This window comes from Zonotrichia albicollis, chromosome 1, assembly GCF_047830755.1.
Source record: "Zonotrichia albicollis isolate bZonAlb1 chromosome 1, bZonAlb1.hap1, whole genome shotgun sequence".
Taxonomy (NCBI): Eukaryota; Metazoa; Chordata; class Aves; order Passeriformes; family Passerellidae; genus Zonotrichia; species Zonotrichia albicollis.
Genome location: NC_133819.1, coordinates 107,824,716 through 107,843,773, shown reverse-complemented (window position 1 = coordinate 107,843,773; position 19,058 = coordinate 107,824,716). Strand labels below are relative to the sequence as shown.

At 43.5% G+C, this 19,058-nt stretch overlaps 1 protein-coding gene across 3 annotated transcripts in view; it reads right to left on the bottom strand.

The window, feature by feature from the left end:
- Window positions 1-7,319: 7,319 nt before the first annotated feature.
- Window positions 7,320-19,058, bottom strand: part of CABLES1 (Cdk5 and Abl enzyme substrate 1) — a 70,838-nt gene continuing 59,099 nt past the window's right edge. For 2 of the 3 annotated variants that reach the window (XM_074549539.1, XM_074549552.1), the window contains 3 exons: window positions 13,085-13,191; window positions 11,969-12,176; window positions 7,320-10,446 (listed from right to left, as the gene is read on the bottom strand). In XM_074549539.1, coding sequence (XP_074405640.1) covers window positions 10,306-10,446; window positions 11,969-12,176; window positions 13,085-13,191 — 456 coding nt within the window. In that variant the 3' untranslated portion in view covers window positions 7,320-10,305. The remainder of the gene's footprint in view (window positions 10,447-11,968; window positions 12,177-13,084; window positions 13,192-19,058) is intronic. The other variant, XM_074549546.1, reaches the window with a different exon arrangement.

Genomic DNA, 19,058 nt, shown 5'->3' with positions numbered 1-19,058 from the left:
CCTGAGATCTGCAAATCACTCCCATAATGGCCACTCAGAAAACATAGTTGAACTTTCTTTCAAACATTATGTTCCTTTTGGGTGAAGTTAATTGTTTTCCCTCATTTGGTGTCTCCAGTTATGGTCAAAGAATTATGATGTAGGATAGACACAGAAGCTAAAAATTTCAGCAAGGCAGCTTTTATTTCTTTATTATAGTTGTCTGTTCATATTGTCTTCAGCATGGGTGCTCCTTGGTCTTATTATTGATGATAAATAAGAACAGACTGTGCAGAGATTAACACAGATGGTTGTAGCCTCAAGACTTGATGAGCTGTTACCAAAGAAAATAAATCTCTACTTTGAAGGAGAGCCTTACACAACAGAATTTCATGTGGTTCAGCTGTATTCAAAGGGGAATATTAAAATTGCTGAGCAAAGAATTGAATGGCTCCTGTTGTGAATAGCTGTCTGTATGGGTAAGTTGCTTACCGCAGTCTCTCAGATGGAAAAAACTCATCTATAGTGTTTTCTTTTGGGTTAAAACAAACAAACAAACCAACCCATAAAACAAACCCTCTGTGATTCAGAAATGTTTGGAGAGAAGCAGTGTAGCTCATCAGAGCAAATGCTGAATTGCAAAGGCAGCACCACTGAAAATTTTGCCAGAGGAACCCTTAACCTGCTGCTACAAAATAAGTGTAAAAACTATAGGATAACTTCCCCTTTCCCTTCAAAGTCCCTCTTATGTTTTTTACTCTTCTTGTTTCTGAAAACGTAGCACAAAGGCACCATTCTGGTTCAAACCCCTCTTTGAAACCATAGAAAGTCAGTTTTAAAGGAGTAGATGCAGTGGAAAACAGCTGAGGTGGCTGTGTTACCTCTTGCTGCCAGCATCTGTGGCTCCAAGAGATGGTGGGAAATCAGGGAGGGGTTTTTAGACTGAAGGTAACTTGGGTCTAGTACTGTGTTCTGCACCATAAGATAATAAGCCAAATCTTTTAAACTGATGCAAATCAAATCTTCTGTGTCAATCATGCTCCTCTCTCCCCTTAGTATGGGCTTCAGGCTAGATACAGCTCCTGTAAACAGATGGCAGTGCTGATGGGAATGTCTTAGGCTGTGGCTTCAGCTAGCAGGAGGAAAAGAATGGAATATTATGTTGCACCACCTCCCAGTCCCTGCAATCATTTCATCCAAAACTAAAGACCGGAAAGGTTTTGCAAGTGTTTGCGTTTCTTAGGGAAAGGAGAGAATGGAACATGCTCTTAACCATGGTGGTCTCTCTGAGAGATTTCATGAACTCACTTCATGACAAATTCTTTCATGGACTGGAGATTTGGCTGGCTTGCCTTAATAGGAAGGTACCAAGTAGCCCAAAATATTTTTGACCACCCCAAAAGTATGTTCCTGCTATAGAATTCTATCATCATTTTCCATGTAACAGTTTAAAAACAAACAATAAAGCAAGACCATGGCATGAGATTTCTGCTAGAGCATTCTTTAAGGTTTTGTTTTCTTGGGGGGGGGTGTGGGGGTGTGGGGGGGTGGTTGTAGAATGAATTAAGTTTCCATTTCATCATAGTGGTTTCATCTTCTCCTGTATTCTATGGTAGATTTATATAAGTAGCATAATTACAGCGATTCTGTTACTTTATTGCTACACTGTTAACAGCAAAAAATCCCCCAAAAAATCATATGAGGACAGTTATTATATCAATCAGTGGGTTTTAAAGCTGCAATTCTGCGTGGTTTTACAGCTTTTAATGTATTTATTTTCCCCCTAGGATTCCCATTGCTAGGCTCTAAGCTTGGTTGGATTTGAAAAGTCTCTTCACTGTCTTCTGCTCCATGGACAGCAGCAACCCTGGTATAGATTGTTTTCCATGTGCCTTGAGGGGCTTCCCCAAAGTCTGATCAGGTTTTCAGTAAAGGTGACTTCTCTAAGTTCTTTATTCTAATGAAACTGCAGAATGACTTCTTCAAGATTCCTACCACTTTCTCAAATCAGATGGGTGTCATCAGATATGTCTCACATCTTTAAGAGGTGAATAACTTGCATGGTTATTAGCAAATGTAACATCACAGTGATACTGGTTCTATCCTATGTGTTCAGTTTGCAAAATGTTTGAACTTCCTGCTGGTGAGGAATATTTTAATTCCGTAGCCCTGTGGCCTTGCAGACGTTCGTGCTCCCCTCCTTGTGACCCAAGGATCTGCTTTGGGTCACAGACTGCCATTTCTTTAATATCTGCCTGCAATTATTGTGTTGCCACCATCAATTAAATTCTCCAGATATTTTTCTTCCTGGTCTCCTGCAGCTTTAATCTGAAACTTTCCATTTTCCTGTTCATGGACACCATCACAGCCTGAACAGGGTCCAATTTTCCATTAATGGACACAGCAGGCTTTTAAAATAAATCAGACGAAGGGTGGAGTCTGCAGCTCCAGATGCACCATGTGAAAGAGTCAGCCAGACCCAACTCCCAGCACTGCATCAGCTTCTTTCTGTTTATCTTTGTGCTTACTGAAATAATAAAAGGTGAACAAAAAGGGGCGGGGGGGGGTGAGGGGAGAAGGAAAATAAGACGCCTAGACAGCAGCAGTCAAGAGAAAAGCACATAACATGAAATAAAAGAGGAAATGGGGTCTAGTTCTTTATGCATCTGCACAATACATAATTTAAACTGTGATCTGAAGTGTTCCTTAGAAAGTACATCTGAATGCAATGCCTCCTCTGCTCCAGACTGGTGGAGGTCTGACTTGGCCTGGTATTTCTCAGGTTTGAGGAAATGAAAGATTATGTAGTAGACCAAAAAAAAGGAAAAGTAATTTTTTCTTTTTTTTTTTTCTATTCGTCTTGTTGTCTTAATTTACCTTCATTCTGTATAGATACACAGGCTGCCCTGGCAGGCAGATGGCAGCTTGCAGAGTCTTGTATTCAGAAAATATGAATGAACCTTTTGGGCTGTCAGGGAGATGAGCATTTTGCAGTTCTGATTCTGGTTTTGTTTGTTGTCTTCTTGGTCTATGGAAATAGGCCAGATGTTGGTACCACAGTCTCTGCTGCTCATGGGAGGACGTTGCTCTGGAGGAAGGCATTAAATATTGAGCTTTCAAAAACATGCTGTGCTTTTGGAAGATCTGCATGTAAATGATGTAAATGCCTTGGGGCTGCTTATTAAGCTGGAGTTGGTCTAGCTTTGACTAGAAAAAAATGTTCAAAACTAGAAGAGACTGACAGAGTTGCAACTTACTGATGTTTGGAGATGTGTTGGACTTAGTCCACCTCAAAAGTCTGAGCCTGAGCTTTGCTGTTTTGCTGAAATGCTTGTGTTCCATGGGGAGCCCACGTGCAGTCATGCCTGGCTGCATTGTGGGAGGCCAGAGCTCAGACTAAGCCCTCTTCAAAAGCCCCCTTCAGAGCTTGGAGGCAGAAGAAAGGTTGCTAACAGTTGCAATTCAATCATGCTGTTGGTTCAGCAACCTCTTAGCCCTCTCACAGCTGCTGGGAGAAGAGACGCCCACTCCTTGAGATGAAGGTGAAGATGAAGATGATGCTGACTGTACGGACAATGATGATGACTGGGTAGTCCCTGCTTCAGTTCTCCCTTCTTCTCCCTTTTCCTCTAGGGATGTTACCATGGACAGTTGTGGTGATGATCTCTTTCTTCCCTTCTTGTCAGTGCTGTGGGTTCTCTTGCAAGGAAAGCTGAATGGGTGTGGGTGGGTGCACAGCCAGGTTTTATCCCAGCATGTAACTAAGCAGCAGCCAATGTATCCAGGTGGGATCCAGGCCCACCGCGCACTCCTGCCCTGCACTGAGGACAGAACTACATCTTTCCCAATTAAAAAGGACTGCATGAGGCAGTTTAATTGACAGGTGTTAATTGCTTCACAGGCTGTGAAGCTCTGAGCTGTGAGCACTCACAGGTGCAAGGCAACATGAAGAAGGTGTCTGGGGCTCAGGTTTCTGGTTGCAGATGTGCTGGCATGTGGCAAGGGACTGGGGGAACAGTGTGGTCTAGACCATTAATCCAACTCAAATGGTTGCAATTCAATCTTTTTTGACTGAGTGGGATGACAGCAGTTCAGAAATAAAAGCATCTTACGTGTCTTTTTAAAACTTCACAGCTACTGTTTCTTCAGTAGTTTTTTCTCTTTTTTAGCAAAACTCCCACCCCAATATTCAGGCTTCTTTGGTTGTCAACAAAAAATACCGCTAGAAGCCACAGCCTCCTGAGTTTTCTGCATATTTGTAATTTTGCAAACCATTCCTCCTTCCCTCACGCAGCCTGTCAGACTCTTCAGCTCTGCAATTCTTTCTAATCTATTCCTGGCGTGTTCTCTTCCCTCCCCATCCAGAGTGGCTGTTCAGTTAACAGCATGCTCAGTTGTGAAGGGCTGGGGGAGGCCATCACGAGTGTGCTGTTCCCCAGCCAGTGACTGCCACGAGCATTCCTTGCAAGAAGGGAGCAAACCAGCATGAAAGTCTTGTGCTTACTGTTTGGTGAGCTTGCTCTTTTCTTAGCACTCTATAAATATGTTGAGATTTGCCATCTTACCTCCTTTTATTTTAATTTGGATGCATGTGATAATTGGAGAAGTGTGAGATGAGGAGAAAGAGCTGAGACCTGTGCATTCCCAGGGATTCCTGATACACAAACAGATGGGAAAAAATCTGGGGACCAGAACAGGGTTGGTTCTTTTAGTCTTCTGGTGTGGGAGTTAAAAAGCTGGTGTCGTGCCTGTAATTTTTGTGCTGTGAAACACTGCCATTGTGCTCTGTAAAAATCCAGCACAGTTCACTATAAATGGTATACCAACAGGGGAAGAACAGGTGGTTTAAGTTAGTCTAGATGTCTCCAAACCCTTCCTTGCTGGAAGGCTTCAGCCTAAAGAAAAGTTTAACTAAAGCTCCATGTAAGATCTAAGAGAAAATCCCAATATTCCTCTCCTAAATCAACAAACAGAATCCATTCCTGGTAAACCAGTCTTTGTTTTTGAACATGGGTGATCTAACATTGGTTTGTAAATAAACCCTTCTGCCTCTTCATCCTTTTGCTCTCCCAGTTAAGTCTCAAGGGTAAAAATCCTTCAGCTGTTGGTAAAAGGAAGCAATGGAGGAAAGAGAAACTTGCCCTTTGGGTGAAAGAAGGGATAGAAGGGTACAAAGGCTTGCTCATGGATGCTGCTGCGTTGAAAATGAGGGAAGTTTAGGTCTTGTGTCAGTGCTTCTGAAAACCTGACTTGCACAGCTTCTTCCCCGGTGGTTGTGCCCATTGATGTTAACCAAGACAACACTTCACTACACTTGGAGGCGCCTGGGAGAGGACTGGTGTTCTTGCCTCTACTTTCTCCTTTTAGAGTCTTGCTTAACTACATTCCAGAATTTTGTTCAGGATTGCTGTTAAGGAGCACCACACACCAGAGTTCACTTAGGGGAGAGATTTCAGTTTCAAGTTAGATGAAAAACTAACATGAATTCAAAAAGGTACAAATTGGTTACCAGTGAAATCTGACTGCAAACTGGAAGACTTCTTCAGGTTTGGGGAATTAAGCCCTGGAGCATCTGTCTAAACAGTGTAACAGCAGCAAGGGTCCTAGCTGGCTCAAGATGATGTTTAGCAAGGTTATGGAAAGGAGCGCACGACAGGATAAATGAATGTGTAGGAAGGGCAATTTATGACAGCAGCCAATATTTAGGTCTTGTTAAGAACAGGATGTGTTTGCTAGTCAAGTCAGCAGCAACTTCTTGGTTCACCCCTGCCTTGCTTTGAAGGTGTGCAGGCCATTTTCCAGGATCACAGTTCCAGCTCTTTCCCAGGACTGTACTTTAAGCACCGCCTCTTCTCTCTCTGGGGGTCCTGGGATTTGCTGCTGGGTCTGGGCAGGGTGTAGGTTTTTTGGTTTTTTTCAGGGACTGAAGAGCTCTCCTCTGAGCTCATCTGGACCATCAGGTTCCAGGCTGAGGTGTGGATCTCTGCCCATTACTGCTTCTTATGAAGTTGATGTGAAGTTTAGGATTGATGTATCAGTTTAGTACTTTGCAAAGGCCTTTTTGCTTTGCACACAACATTCTGTGAAAGGATGCACCTGATGCTTTTTTCCCCTCTCTTTTTTTCCTGCCTCTTCAGTAGAGTTTACAATGGTAGATGAACAAATTAAGTTCAAATCTGCTTCCCACACTCTCCTCCCTTCCCAAAGGTGCAACCTGGGACAGATTTCAGTCTCAGCTAGTGATGTTGGCATTGTTACTCTGATTGCTCAGTCTCTCGCCTCACTCAACTACTTTTACCTTGTTTGTGTATTTTTACATGTTTATTGTGGGGCCTGGTGCCAAAATCCTTTAGCATCGTGGGAAGGTGCAATCATCTCTTAGCAAATCTCTCCTCACTGCTTCCACACAAGTTTCATGCTCTGGATTTTAGGAGGCTGGAGCAATTAGCTGAAGTTGTGTCATTTAGATATGTTACAAACTATCCCAAATAAGCCACTGCAAGTTAAGTAGTTTAGGAAAATGACTGCCAAGTATTTTTCTGTCTGTTTGCATGTTCTGGAGTCTGTGTAAACCATGGTAATGTTAATATTGTCACAAATATGATTTAAAGCTGTAGGTCTCTGGAGCGATGGGTAAAGATAGTGAGGCAAACCTTTCCCATAATTTCATTTATCATGGAATGAAACTACAAGTAAATGGGTGTGTTTGATGAGATCACCTAGACAAGCATTGGATTTAGGGGGAGTCATAGGTGCAAAAAACATTGCTGGAATGCAAACATGTGGTGGGCAATTGGGTGTGCAACACATGAATGTCCAAACCACAACTTTCAGCCTCCAAAGAGGAAGCAGCTGCTTGTGAACCCCAACTGGCACATGGGATGGTTGTAAGTTTTACCACCACCTGGATGAACCCAAAGTAGCATCTTCCAAATTGTCCTGTGAACAAGGGGTCGTGAGATATGAACAGAGCCTGCCTGGAGAGCCTGCCTGTGCCTCATCCTCTGGCATACCGACAGCTGGGACTCAGAGACCCTGCTTCTGGCAGTTCCAGGTGCTGGCAAAAAAGAAGTGCTGATAATCCCAACAACCCCAAAAGAGTGGTCTGGGAAAAAGGTTATGATCTTGAACAGAGGGAAAATGTTTGAAGTGAGGGCTCTGCAGGAAGCTGAACACCAGTGGATGGCCAAGGTCCTTTGGCAAGCCCACCACTGCCTTTTTAATAAGCAGCTGTGTGTCCCAGGAGGAGACAAAACCAAACCCTTTTCACATACAGATGAGAGTCAGAATAATTTTACATATTGTCATTGGTGAAAAACAGACTGTTTTTCAATTTTTTTAAAACTTTTATTTTTTTTTTTTTTAGAAAAGGAATAACTCTGCATGGTAGAGTGTACGGTATATAATTTCAAAACAGAAGAAGTTATATGGAATGGATTATTTTCCCAAACTATTTAAAGTTGAACCTAAAATCATTTGTAAATCAACACTCATTGCCATGTAAGACAAAGGAAAACAATCAACATGTTTTCTGTTTGGTACAGATTTTCTCTACCTCTTCAGCCTGAATTTTCCCAGGGCTGGGCAGAAAAGGGGGGCAAATCCTGCCCATTGTCCTAATCATAATTGTACTGACCAAGCTTTGTGCTCTGAGATCTAGCAACATATGGCTTATGATACGTTCCTAAGTGAACAGTGCAACATCATCTCCACCTTAAGTGTTTATTCCACATTCAGACTGTAACTGAACATCACTCAGAAACCCTTTTCCGCCCCAAAACAACAGTGATAACAATGAGAAGCAGAAAGTCTCCAGCAATCAGATTTCATCCAGAAATCTGTGTAAACTGTAGATCAGGGTTGGGGAGCAGCACAGAAGGCAAAAGATGTGACAGCTTGATTCAATAGCATCTCTAAAGACTACTGTAAGACTGTCATTCTTTAGTCTGCATGTTGCAATCACAATTTGTTTTTCCCCTGCAATGCTATAAAGCAATATAAGAAAAAATCAGACTCAAAAGCAAAAGGTAGAAACCTTCATGGAAAGGTAAAGCTTCTGCTTAGCTTTGAGTGGTTGCTATTAGAAACAGATGTCCACAATCAGAAACAAATCTTGAATGTATATACACAATTTGGGTGGAAAGGGACATGGCCAAGGGTGAAAGCCCTCCTAGCTGACCCACAGGTTGTTTTAGATTGTAGGTCCAAACTACACCCACTGCCTTTTTGGTCTGAATAAACCAGCAAGGCAGCCACAGGCTCCAGGTGCCCTCCGGGCTCTTTGCTCCAGTGCTCCTGGGCTGTGTGGGGGCCAGGGGAAGGAGGAGAAGGAGGAGGAAGGAGTAACATTGTCCTCACTCCCCTCACTTTGCAGCTGGCTGAGTGACGCGTGGGTTGCAGCGACATGGGACATTATTCTGGGAAGGTTTAAGTGCACACTTTTCTCTTTACCCCCTCCTCCCCAGTCCTGTTGGAATGTATCTACATCAGTAATCAGGTAAGTATTACTAATAACTGTAAGCTAGCATGGTCACCCTCCCCTTTAGAAAAGGGGGAGAGCAATAGCATCAAACAAATTCCCATTTGTCCTGACGTGTAACCTTTCTAGATCCTGTAGAGCAATTATATGCAGGCTTTTTTCATACTAGAATTTAAAGGAGTCAAAGCTGGTAAAGAAACTGGATGTTTCCTGGCTTAACTGAAGGAAGTAATAAAACTGATTAAAGTAAGAGTGAAAGAAAGTAAGCATTAGTGTGTTTGCATCCTCTGATATGTCCCACTTCTCCATGTTCTGCTCACCAGCCCTTTTCATACTCTGAGCAAGCATTCCCAAACTTAGAGAGGTAAGGCTTCAGCTGAAATCTCACAGCTGAGACTATTATTTGTTTTGTAATTACCACAAATGTAATAACTTGACTTTAGCAGATCCATGCGGGGCATGTTGAGGACAAGGCTTGTTAAGTGAACCAGCACAGGAGAAGATTGGACAGGGGTGGAATCCCACATGATAACAGCAACTCAACAATATCCATCAGCATGGCATTAGCTTAGTGTGGATATAACATCAGGAGCTTGGATAAAGCCTTCAAGCTTTCTGGGTGTCCAGTCAGAACCAGGGAGGCTGCAAGAAGTTTTACCACAAAACTCCAGCACTGCAGTGTCTAAAGGAACTGAATCTCAATGGGCACAGATTTTAGGTTTTGCACAGTCAATCCTAATTAAAAATCCAAAAGTATAATGGCTGATGCCCCTGCTGTTGGAGCCTTAAGACACCCGTTAACTGCTGAGCCCTACACTTTTTTTTTTAATAAAACACTGTTTTAACATAAAGCACAATAAATGTGCTTATTACGCACTCTAACATAGAGCACAGAAATACAACACTACAGAGTGCAAGTCTAACCATCTCCACAGTGGGAAAAGTGCGAAGGTTAAAAATATGCATGTGGCTTAACACAAGATATTTTTAAAAAACATGACACGGAAATCTTATACTAATGCTTTCATCTTTACCACAAACATGACTGAAAACTTAAGGTCAATTGCTGATCCTTCTCCAGCAGTAGTAGTAGTGTAATCCTTTCAAAGGTACAATGTTGGAAAGATCAGAGAATAAAAAAACCCAAGTGTCCAAAAATGATCCCATTTACCACTTTTCCAGTAGTTACGTTTTTCAAGGAGTAAACGTGTAAGGTCACCTTGATCTTCACCATCAGTAACTGATACACTTGGAAACAGCTAAGCCAACCACCTGGACTGAGATCAGTTCGGTGTCGCACACACACACACACACGGATACACACACAAATACCCCACAGGAAAAAGTGCACTTTCAATTGCTGATACAAAAATAGATTGGCACATTCTTTTTGACACAGTGAAGATATCTTCTTTAAAAGCTTTTTCACTTCAAGAAGTTCTCTTGGAATTTGCAGCAGGTCTGTAGAAAAAGCGCTACGAGAATGCACTCAGTGGGCTTCCAGGGTTTGTGTGATGGAGAGAGGGGTGGTCATGGAGGCTGCCCTTCTAATTTTTGCCTACTTTTATAGCTGTAGTCCCTACAGGTAGGGTCAGTTGCCACCCAGTTTCAGCACTTGAACCATTCACCAACAGCTCAGTCTTCACCTGCTTTGAGAAAGTAACGATACATAAATTCGTCAAAGCCAAGAGTCAACGCAGTATTTCCTGTAGCCAGAAAAACTGTTTGGGGGTGGAGGGAGAGAGTGTGAAGTGTTAGGAGTCTGATTTTGCATTTCCAGTAGTAACTGCGGCTTGGGAGAGCCAAGCGGGAACAGTCGGGAGCCCCTTCCCCGGCGGCAGCTGGCGCTAGGAGTTCTGCACCAGGCGTCTGTAGTGTGGCATCACCTCGTGCTCGGGCAGGTGCAGAGCAAACTCCAGGGCCACCAGCACTGGGAACTCGAAGGCAATCAGCTCTCGCCTGTTCAGCCGGAACTTCTCTTCCAGTTTCTGCAACCACAGCCGGGGGGAAAAAACATAAATGAGCAAAAATGGAACGAGGGTTTGCCTTTCTAGAGCTTTCCCACAAATGGCATTATTCAAAACGCGCATGCTGCTGTCATTAAACTTCTGTCCTGATGGACTTGCAAGGCTCTGGGGTTAGAAAATTAGAGCTGTGTGAACTGGATGTTCTGAATCCTTACTGTGAAGGCGAACTCGCAGAGCTCAGCCAGCCATGCTATTTCTGACACCTTCGTCACTTCACCCATTCCACTGTGAGCAGATACATCTTCTAAGGATCACAGTGATTACCACAGCAGCAACAGGAAATTCCTAGCTTCATGCAAACATCAAAATCACTTGTGTAATGGACGACATGCATCTTGTAATTGTCCACAAACTTCCTGCACTGCTTGAAATCACTAGTTTTCCTTTCAGCATTAGACTGTGCTACAACGCCCTGTTGGGGAAATTATTTTGCCACAATTTGATCTTAATACCTCAGAGGCAGAAGGTGTCGTAAGAACAGTGAGTAATAGAAACTGCTATCCTCAGGGGGGATGAGATGGGTTTTATAGTTGTTTTTGTGCTGTAGTGTACTAAACCTCCCATATGCTCTTCTGTTTTCACTGGATTTGGATGTTACAGGCAGGCAACCAGTTGCTCAGGTATATTTCCCCCTCATCCTCCTCTTAGGATCTCCCTGGCTTGCTACTGCAAAGTTCAATATCTTATGGACCAACATTTCAAGAGAGGCCAGATCTTGCAATTCCCACTTGGCTGGATTTTTTGTGATTATTCAGAGGGCTTTCTAACAAACTGACTGTCAACCCAGCTCTGTGACTGTGGGAGGAGGGCATGAGTCCAGTCCTGCCCCCATCCATGATCCCATGTCTCTTCCATTGAGTGAGCTGGTTATAGCCACATACCAAGACACCAGCCTAACCTTCTGTAGCATTAAATCAGATTGGTACCTCAGTGCTTGCAGAGGATTATGGCATAACACCCTCATGTTACCTCTGTCATGTGGAGTGGGTAGAAGACAAAACACCTTACTCTAAAAAAAAAAATCACAAATGAGGTGTTCTGATGGGAACATCTCCTTAGGTTTTCTTGCCCAAAAGCTGAACTTGATAAATAAAAACGTCTATTTGACTCTATCTGAAATTAGTATCTGCATTTCATTCCCAAAGGAGAATCCTTACTGACACTCTTGAAAACATAACTAAAAGCAAAATTACTTTCCTGAGGGTTCACCTGTTGCCTTGTATAAACAAAATTATGCGCAGACACATCTCAAACCTCACAGTATCTGACACCAGGGCCTTCTATCCCATCAAACAAGCTTCCCATGCCTCTGCAGGGACATTGATCACTACTACTTCCACAAAAATGTGTAACAAAAAAAGATGTTTAGCTGGCTGTACATCTGGGAGCTTAAAAGAGAGCATGTCCACTGACAAACAGGCTTGCACAGACCACACACTGGCACTTCATGCAGATGGAACACTGGAAACCCATGGATACGTACATCTATAAGATGCTTGACTTCATGTTTTCTGAGGTCACTGCCAATTTTGGCTGCTAAAAGAACACAAGCTCCAGCACAAAGCTTTCTATTCTGCTTGTTCAGCTTCCCCTTGAGAGCGAGCTTCTCAAAGTAGACAAAGGCCATGGCTACTGTGGGCTCTTCAAAACCACATTCTTCTTGAGCAAGCTTGCGCATTTCTCTCTTCAAGCTGAGTAAAGAGACCAGACAAGTATGCTGTGAGATGAGTTTTAAAGCATTTCTCATTTCACCCTAAGAGCCATGCTTTCAGAGATTCCTGCTTAGTCAAATGGAAGGGAAAACATAATTTACTGGGCAGATATTTTTATGCTGTTTTGGGGGCACATTTCATGGCACATTTTTACATCACCAGTGACCCTCACTGCCCCCAACAGACAGTTGTGTCAAACTATAAAAGCAACCAAAAAAGCTCTGGCAGTTTTAGCAACAATATTTTATCAGAGGTCCTTTACTGCATACCATTTGTTTTGTAACAATGTTTTGATTACTGGCGCTCTGTATGCAGCTTTTGCTGCTGGTTATGGCTGGCCAAATCCAAGCTGACAGTTCTGTCCATGTACTGTAGCACTGTCTGGTAACAGAGCAGTGGGGCTCAGTGTCCTTCTGGCCACTAGGGTCAAATGAAATTATCATTACTTCAGTGGAGCAATATGCTACACTAGAAACAGAGATGGAATATTACAACTTTGCTGTGAAGCCAAATACTCTTTTTGCTTCTGGCCAAGGCACAAAAGCGGCACTTCTCTTTCCTCAGTCTCTTTTTACGCCAATTCCCATGAGCTTAGAGACTCTGTTGGGTTATTTTTCTGGCTATTTTAATGTAGTGCATGCCCAGCTCTCATCCTCATCCTGTTAGATGTGGTGTTTGACACCTGACCAGCACATGTTTTCACATTCATCTATCCTCTTTACTCATCCCAGTAATCCCAGCAGTCATCTGACTAACTCTGCACCTCTGCTGGTCACTGCTCCTGGGAGATCAATCAGTGCTGTGCTTCCTCTCCTGTACAGCAGGAGTTGCACTGACATGTGAGACAGCTGCACCACGCTGCAGCCTTATCGAGCTTTGCAACTTACCTTCTTATCTTGCTGAGGGTTAGCTTGATGTGAGGGAACTTCTCCTTAAAGGTCTCATTCATGTCCTTCTTGAGATCTGATGGCTTCACATAGTCTATGACCGTGGTCTGTAACACAGGGCAAGAGAGAATTCCTCTTTCAGTTTGTAACAAAGAAGGTCACTCAATTCCCAAAAGCAAGGAATACCAAACAAGTTCCAACCAGTCCCAACACTTTCAGCAGACAGGAAAATTTAGTCTGAACTAAGGCAACTATTTATTTGTGACTGACAAAACAAGTGATCTGTTCAGCACAAGCTTTGAACAATACATACCTCATTAGCATGCTCAAAGTATTGCTAAGAGTGAGTTAAAGATAAATGTGGCTGGATGAAACCTACCTAAGAAGTCTTGTAAGATGAAAAATATTCATCACAATAACTGATATGATGACCAGATTTTGGTGCATACCTCTGTGTGGTTCTGAGACCCACTGTGAATTTCTCTCAGATTGATTCTTTAAAGAAACCACACGTACAAACTCTTGCCTGCTGTAGCATACATTGATAATAAAGTAAGTAACCAGCTTGTATGGCAGGTCACTCAGGAGAGTGGAAGGCAGGAATGCTGAGGTAAGTTAGGCAGTAAATGGACAAACGAGTCAGGACAACATTCAAAGTGTACAGTCTATTTCCTTTAAGCTTTTCATTCCTTTCTGTTGCAACCTAATGAATCTCCCCAAGTTGCAGAGGGTTCTCCTGGCCAACACAGCCCCTGCATCTGTGTGTGTCCAGCACTTCTCTTGTTCCCTTAGTCCTTATTCAGGCAGCACTTTGCCCAAACCCTCTGTCACCATTCACCTCACTAAAATCTAGCACCTCACCAACAAACCAACCTTTATTTTGGGAATGTGTCAATTCTCTTCCAAGCTTTAGCAGTTCTGTCCACTGGACAGAAGTGGAGAGGAGCCCCAGCTTGGGCATCAGTCTGGTCCCCAGGCATACAGCCCCTGACAGCTTCAAGCATGGAAGAAAGCAGCAGTGGATAGTGCAGTGCATTCTCCTGCCCATAAAATAATATTTCAAATCTGATTTCTGGTTTTGATTAATTTGCTTTATGGCAAAGGGCTGTTAACACCACACTAGAGGTGGAAAGAGGTATGTGAAATCCTTGCTGCATGTTTTGCCTTTATAGAAGGTGGAGCTCTGCTTATCCTCATGGGAATTGAAATCAGCCAAAAATACTGACTGAATACGATTTCAGGCTTTTTTTCTGTCATAAAAATAATATATGGAAGGACTTGGGGAATACAAAGTGCAATGGCTCTAGAGAGAAAGCAGACAATTCTCTTTCTCCAATCATATTGTTCTCTGCTTCCAAAATAAGCATGAAGAAGGGTAAAACACAACTAACTTTTCCTGCACTTTACTTATGAGATATGGTACGGAATTATCAGCAAATTAAAACAGAGCAGAGCATGTGTTTCCCCTGAATAGTGCCCAGCAGTATTTGATGCAAACAAAATAGAAAGGAAAACCCAGGTTTTTGCCACGGGCTGTTGTTATGGTCATGAACAGGTTTTAAAACATGGGCCATTCTGCCACATCAACACTCCTCAGCCACACCTGCTTCCCTGCACGTGTAGGGAAGAGCCTGACTGCAGGTGCAGGCAGACAGTGCAGCGCCCCTGAGGCTAAAAATTCATCAGCTGCCTTGATGCTGAAGCAGGCAATGTGCTGCCACACCTGAATAAAAGGAAGAGAAGAAAAGACAGAAGAGAGAAGCCTTGCCCTGCCCGGGTGGGAAAGCCTCAATGGAATGCATGGGCCTGCCTGGTTTTAACCCTGCAGAGGCTGGGATGTACACATGCACTGTGCAGCCGTGGCTGGGCACTGCAGACAGCTTCTCACATGCTTCATCTCACCTGGCAGGGATCAGACCTCTAAAGCAGAAGAATTAAGATCTTAACAACTACCCCTTTTCCTTTCTTTCCCTGGAGTGTTTCAGCTGGCCTGCCTGCTCCTTGGTATTGTTGCCAAAGGATCATCAGCAAGCTGGGTGCTGCTGATGCACAGATATGCTGGGAGTTTTATGTGATAAGAGGCTTCCTCTCAGAACTGATACAAGAGGACACTGAAACAAGCCCCATCTAATTTAGACCACTGCTGTCTGCTGCTCAGGGTATAGAAACATGGGTCCATGCTTCTCCTTCTTACAGAGCCAAGAGACACTAACCAGATACATCCTATGCAATGTAAAGATGACTTTAGTTACTACCAGTATTTTTTGGTTGTCTTGGGCAATCCTATAAATAGTGAGCTCGGTGTTACCTTACAAAGCTACCTGACACCTTATTTCACGCTTCACTACAAACCTAACTGCCCATTGTTTGTTCTTCATTAGCACAGAGCTCATAGTTTTACCCTAATTAACTTGCCTTTAGCTCTCTCCAGGTTATCTTCTTCTATTGCTTACGCGCACAACAGAAACCACTTCCCAACAGAAAGGGCACAGCAGCAAAGGGAGGGCCTGTCCATCTTCCAGGCTCTTGCTGTGCCACACAGCAGGTTTCAGCTGCTTGCACCTCTAACAAGTCAGGGTGGCTCTGGGGGTCACTGTGCAGAGGGGCAGTGAGCCCTGGGCTCTGCCACTCAGCAGCAGCAGCAGCCCCCCGGGATGCACCTTTCCCCATGGCTGCTCTGCAGGCACCGACTTGTTTTACCTGGGACTCCTCCAGCCTGTGGGAGGTTTGCCAGAATTCAGCTAAATTCTCTTTAGAAGGAGAAAAGCTCTTTTTAAAAATTTCATTTAAAGCAAAGCGCTCAGGCGCTTGAGACTAAGCAGACAGCTTAAAACTAAGAACAGTACAGAGGTACAGTTATTTTTAAACCCAGAGATTTGTCAATTTTGTCCTGTTGATAAGGATCTCCCTCTTTCCAACCCTGAATACTGCTGCTTCCTGCGAGACAACAGTCTCTACGATACAAATCACAATAATGAAATCCAGATGAAAGCTGGTGTGTGCTGGTTTTGATTCATGTAACAGGATAACAGCAGCATGTTTGAACACACTGGCTCGAAGGCAGCTGTCTCATCTTGTCAGTGCCATGCTGGAGAGCTCAGCTAACTGCCCTTATTCTCAAGAAAAGCATTTGTGCAAGTTGTTTTTTGTCCCTTGGTTGTTTTTTTCCTTCATAGCTGCTGCAGAGGCTGGACTTTGAGCAACAGGATGCTGCTTGTCCAGCTGGTACCTACAGAAATGCATCCTGTGCATGCAGGACCCTGCCCAGCAGAGAGGCAAGCAGAAAATAACCCTAAATATATCTGTTGAGAGGTAGTTTAAAAGCAATGTTGGATTAACATCTGTTGAGTGATCAAATCAGTTACCCTTTCAAATGGTTTCTGACCAGGCACCTGAACACCCCTGTTGCTGGGGCACAGCACTCACGAGGTGACACAGAAATCTTGGTCCCCAGCCCTGATCCTGCCCGGGGCACCTTATGCACCCTGCAAACAGCCTGCACTGAGCAGCAGCCCCCACCGCTGCCCCTGCCCACGAGTAAGGGAGTGAAGCTGAGCTCTGGGGTGGTCCAGCAACCCACAAGAAGCAGCTGGGATCTGACAGGGGAGGGCTTGGACACAACTCCATCCTCCTCTGCCTGCTCCCTGCTCAACATTTACGCTTCTCCTCTGTTTCAGGCCACGCCACTGCCCTTGAGCTTCCTGTGTGTCCCACACAAAGCTGCCATGTGAAGAAAAACACATGACTGTCTGTCCAGGACAATTCTGGTATTGCCTGTGTCAGGGCTCTGATCAATATTGATGCTCCAAAACTTTACAAAGGGTTTGCAAATATTTCCCTAAAAGGAGCACAGCTTTTCTCCATCCAAACACGCTTCCTTATACATAATATTATTCCCTACCAGGCAGGCACTCTGTACTCCCAGAGCTGTCAGACACATGAACAAGGCACCGGGAACTACCAAACTGTCTCTCTCATAGTCTAATCTCCAATGTTTTTAATTTCTGTCATCCAGAGCCGTCTGTCTTGTTTCTCACAGCTTATTTGCAGGGAACACATTTCAGTTCAGCATTCAGCAATACTCCTTTGTGGGCTCTGTTACATTCTCTGTGTACAAATCTGTGTCTGTATATTTTACTTTGGTGATGGAAGCTGCATAAAACAAATGAAAACCTTGATATATGGTAGCTGACAGATGCCTGGACAGAGTGATAAATGCTTCAGCCCAAGTCTCTACTCTGCACACTTTTTGCTTGGCTGGCAGTTTTGAACTTGGAGCTCAGCTCGTGTGTTATTCACAAGTGTTTTCAGGCAGCTGCTTTCTCATAGGAAAGCTGTATATATAGTTTCATAAATATGGGAGGAGAGAGAATGCCTGAAATGGTTGGTAAGACTGGCAGGATGAAATATTGTAGAAAATAAATCCTACTTTGGCATGCAACCAGTAAAAGATGATCTAGCCTTGGATGCCTCTATCACTTAGCTTAAGAAGGATAAAATCAGAATAAAATAGGTGAATAAAATGAAAGATGAATGATAGGCTCCCTTAGCTGCTGTTACTGTGTATCCCTGATAAATCTGCTTCACAGAGGGCAGACAGAAGACTGATACCTGAAACAGACTTTTGGTAGGTCACTGATAAGGTCTCAGCCACACAAGAAGTGAAAAGAAGTCAATAACTCTGCATTCTCTGACTACTTTAATGCATCCCATAGGAGAACAGCTATGTACCTATCAACTGCCAGTAACCTAATTCATACACTTACGGCTTACGATGCATATATATATGATAAATCCTGACAGACAAGAGACTTTAAGCTGTGACAGAAAATGGTGATTCCGAATTATAAATAAAATTCTAAAAAGGGAAGCTAGACTAAAATAAGTTGTTTCTGTTGTTACAAAGTTACTAACATTCAAGGACCTTAAACTGAAAGATTTTAAATTTCACAAGGCAAACAGTCTCAAAAACTGCCTCTTTGAAATTAAGTACATGGAAGGACACCAGTTTATTTCATATTGTTAACACTCAGGAATTATTCTCAAAATAGTTATTTATTGGAATCTCAGCCAAATATAGCATCAAATGCATAGAGCACAGGATTTATACATGATTATCTACCACGGCTATCCTCTGCTCCCTGAGACTTTTGGGTACAAGGTCAGTAGCTGATAAAGAAGCAGCCTGGAGATACTTAATACACAGCTACAGAAGAGGCTCAAAGAATAGGGTGACAGCACTGAAGGACACTCACTGGCTGAAAGTGGAGTCTGCCTGACCTTGGTGCTCCTTGTGAAAGGCAGAATGAGAGAATGACAGACCAAATGCATTATATCATGATGCAGGGCTTTTGTTGGACCAAAGGGCCAGGGCAGCAAGCAGTTCTAATTTTAAAATCCCACTGGAGGACTGCTATTGAATAACGCAGCCCGGCTGTGCTCGCCACTAGTGCGGTACCTGGCAAATGCAGGCTGGCAGGCAGGCATTGCAACAGCTCTGCAGAGTTTTGTGACCTGCTTCTTGTATTAGTGGTGTGGAGATGTCAATTTATTTTTATATAATTAAGCCAACACACTGACACTGCAGCTCAGTACCCAAACCTAATTCCACGTGTATCCTTTGAGCACAGATGGATGGATATTTCAGGGATGAGAATACAGAATGGGTCACTCAAAGTCAACGTGCTGCTGATCTGGGCTTTTCTTCTTCTGCTGCAAGTTTTGGCAGCACACAGTGACCAGCTAACATGCTCCTGTGCTTCTGTGTTACCAACAAAAGCAGTACTGCAGGATCAGCCTCCAGCCTGTTGAGAATGAGTTTTATAATCCAGCACAGAAGGAGTTTCTGCTGGAAAGAGTGCAGAGAGACCAGGGGAGCACTGACGAGTCTGTACATAGGCTAGTCAGCATGAGATTCGAGGAAAGAAATTAATGCTTAGTCTGGTAGATAAAGTTCCTGTTCTAGAGAGATTTA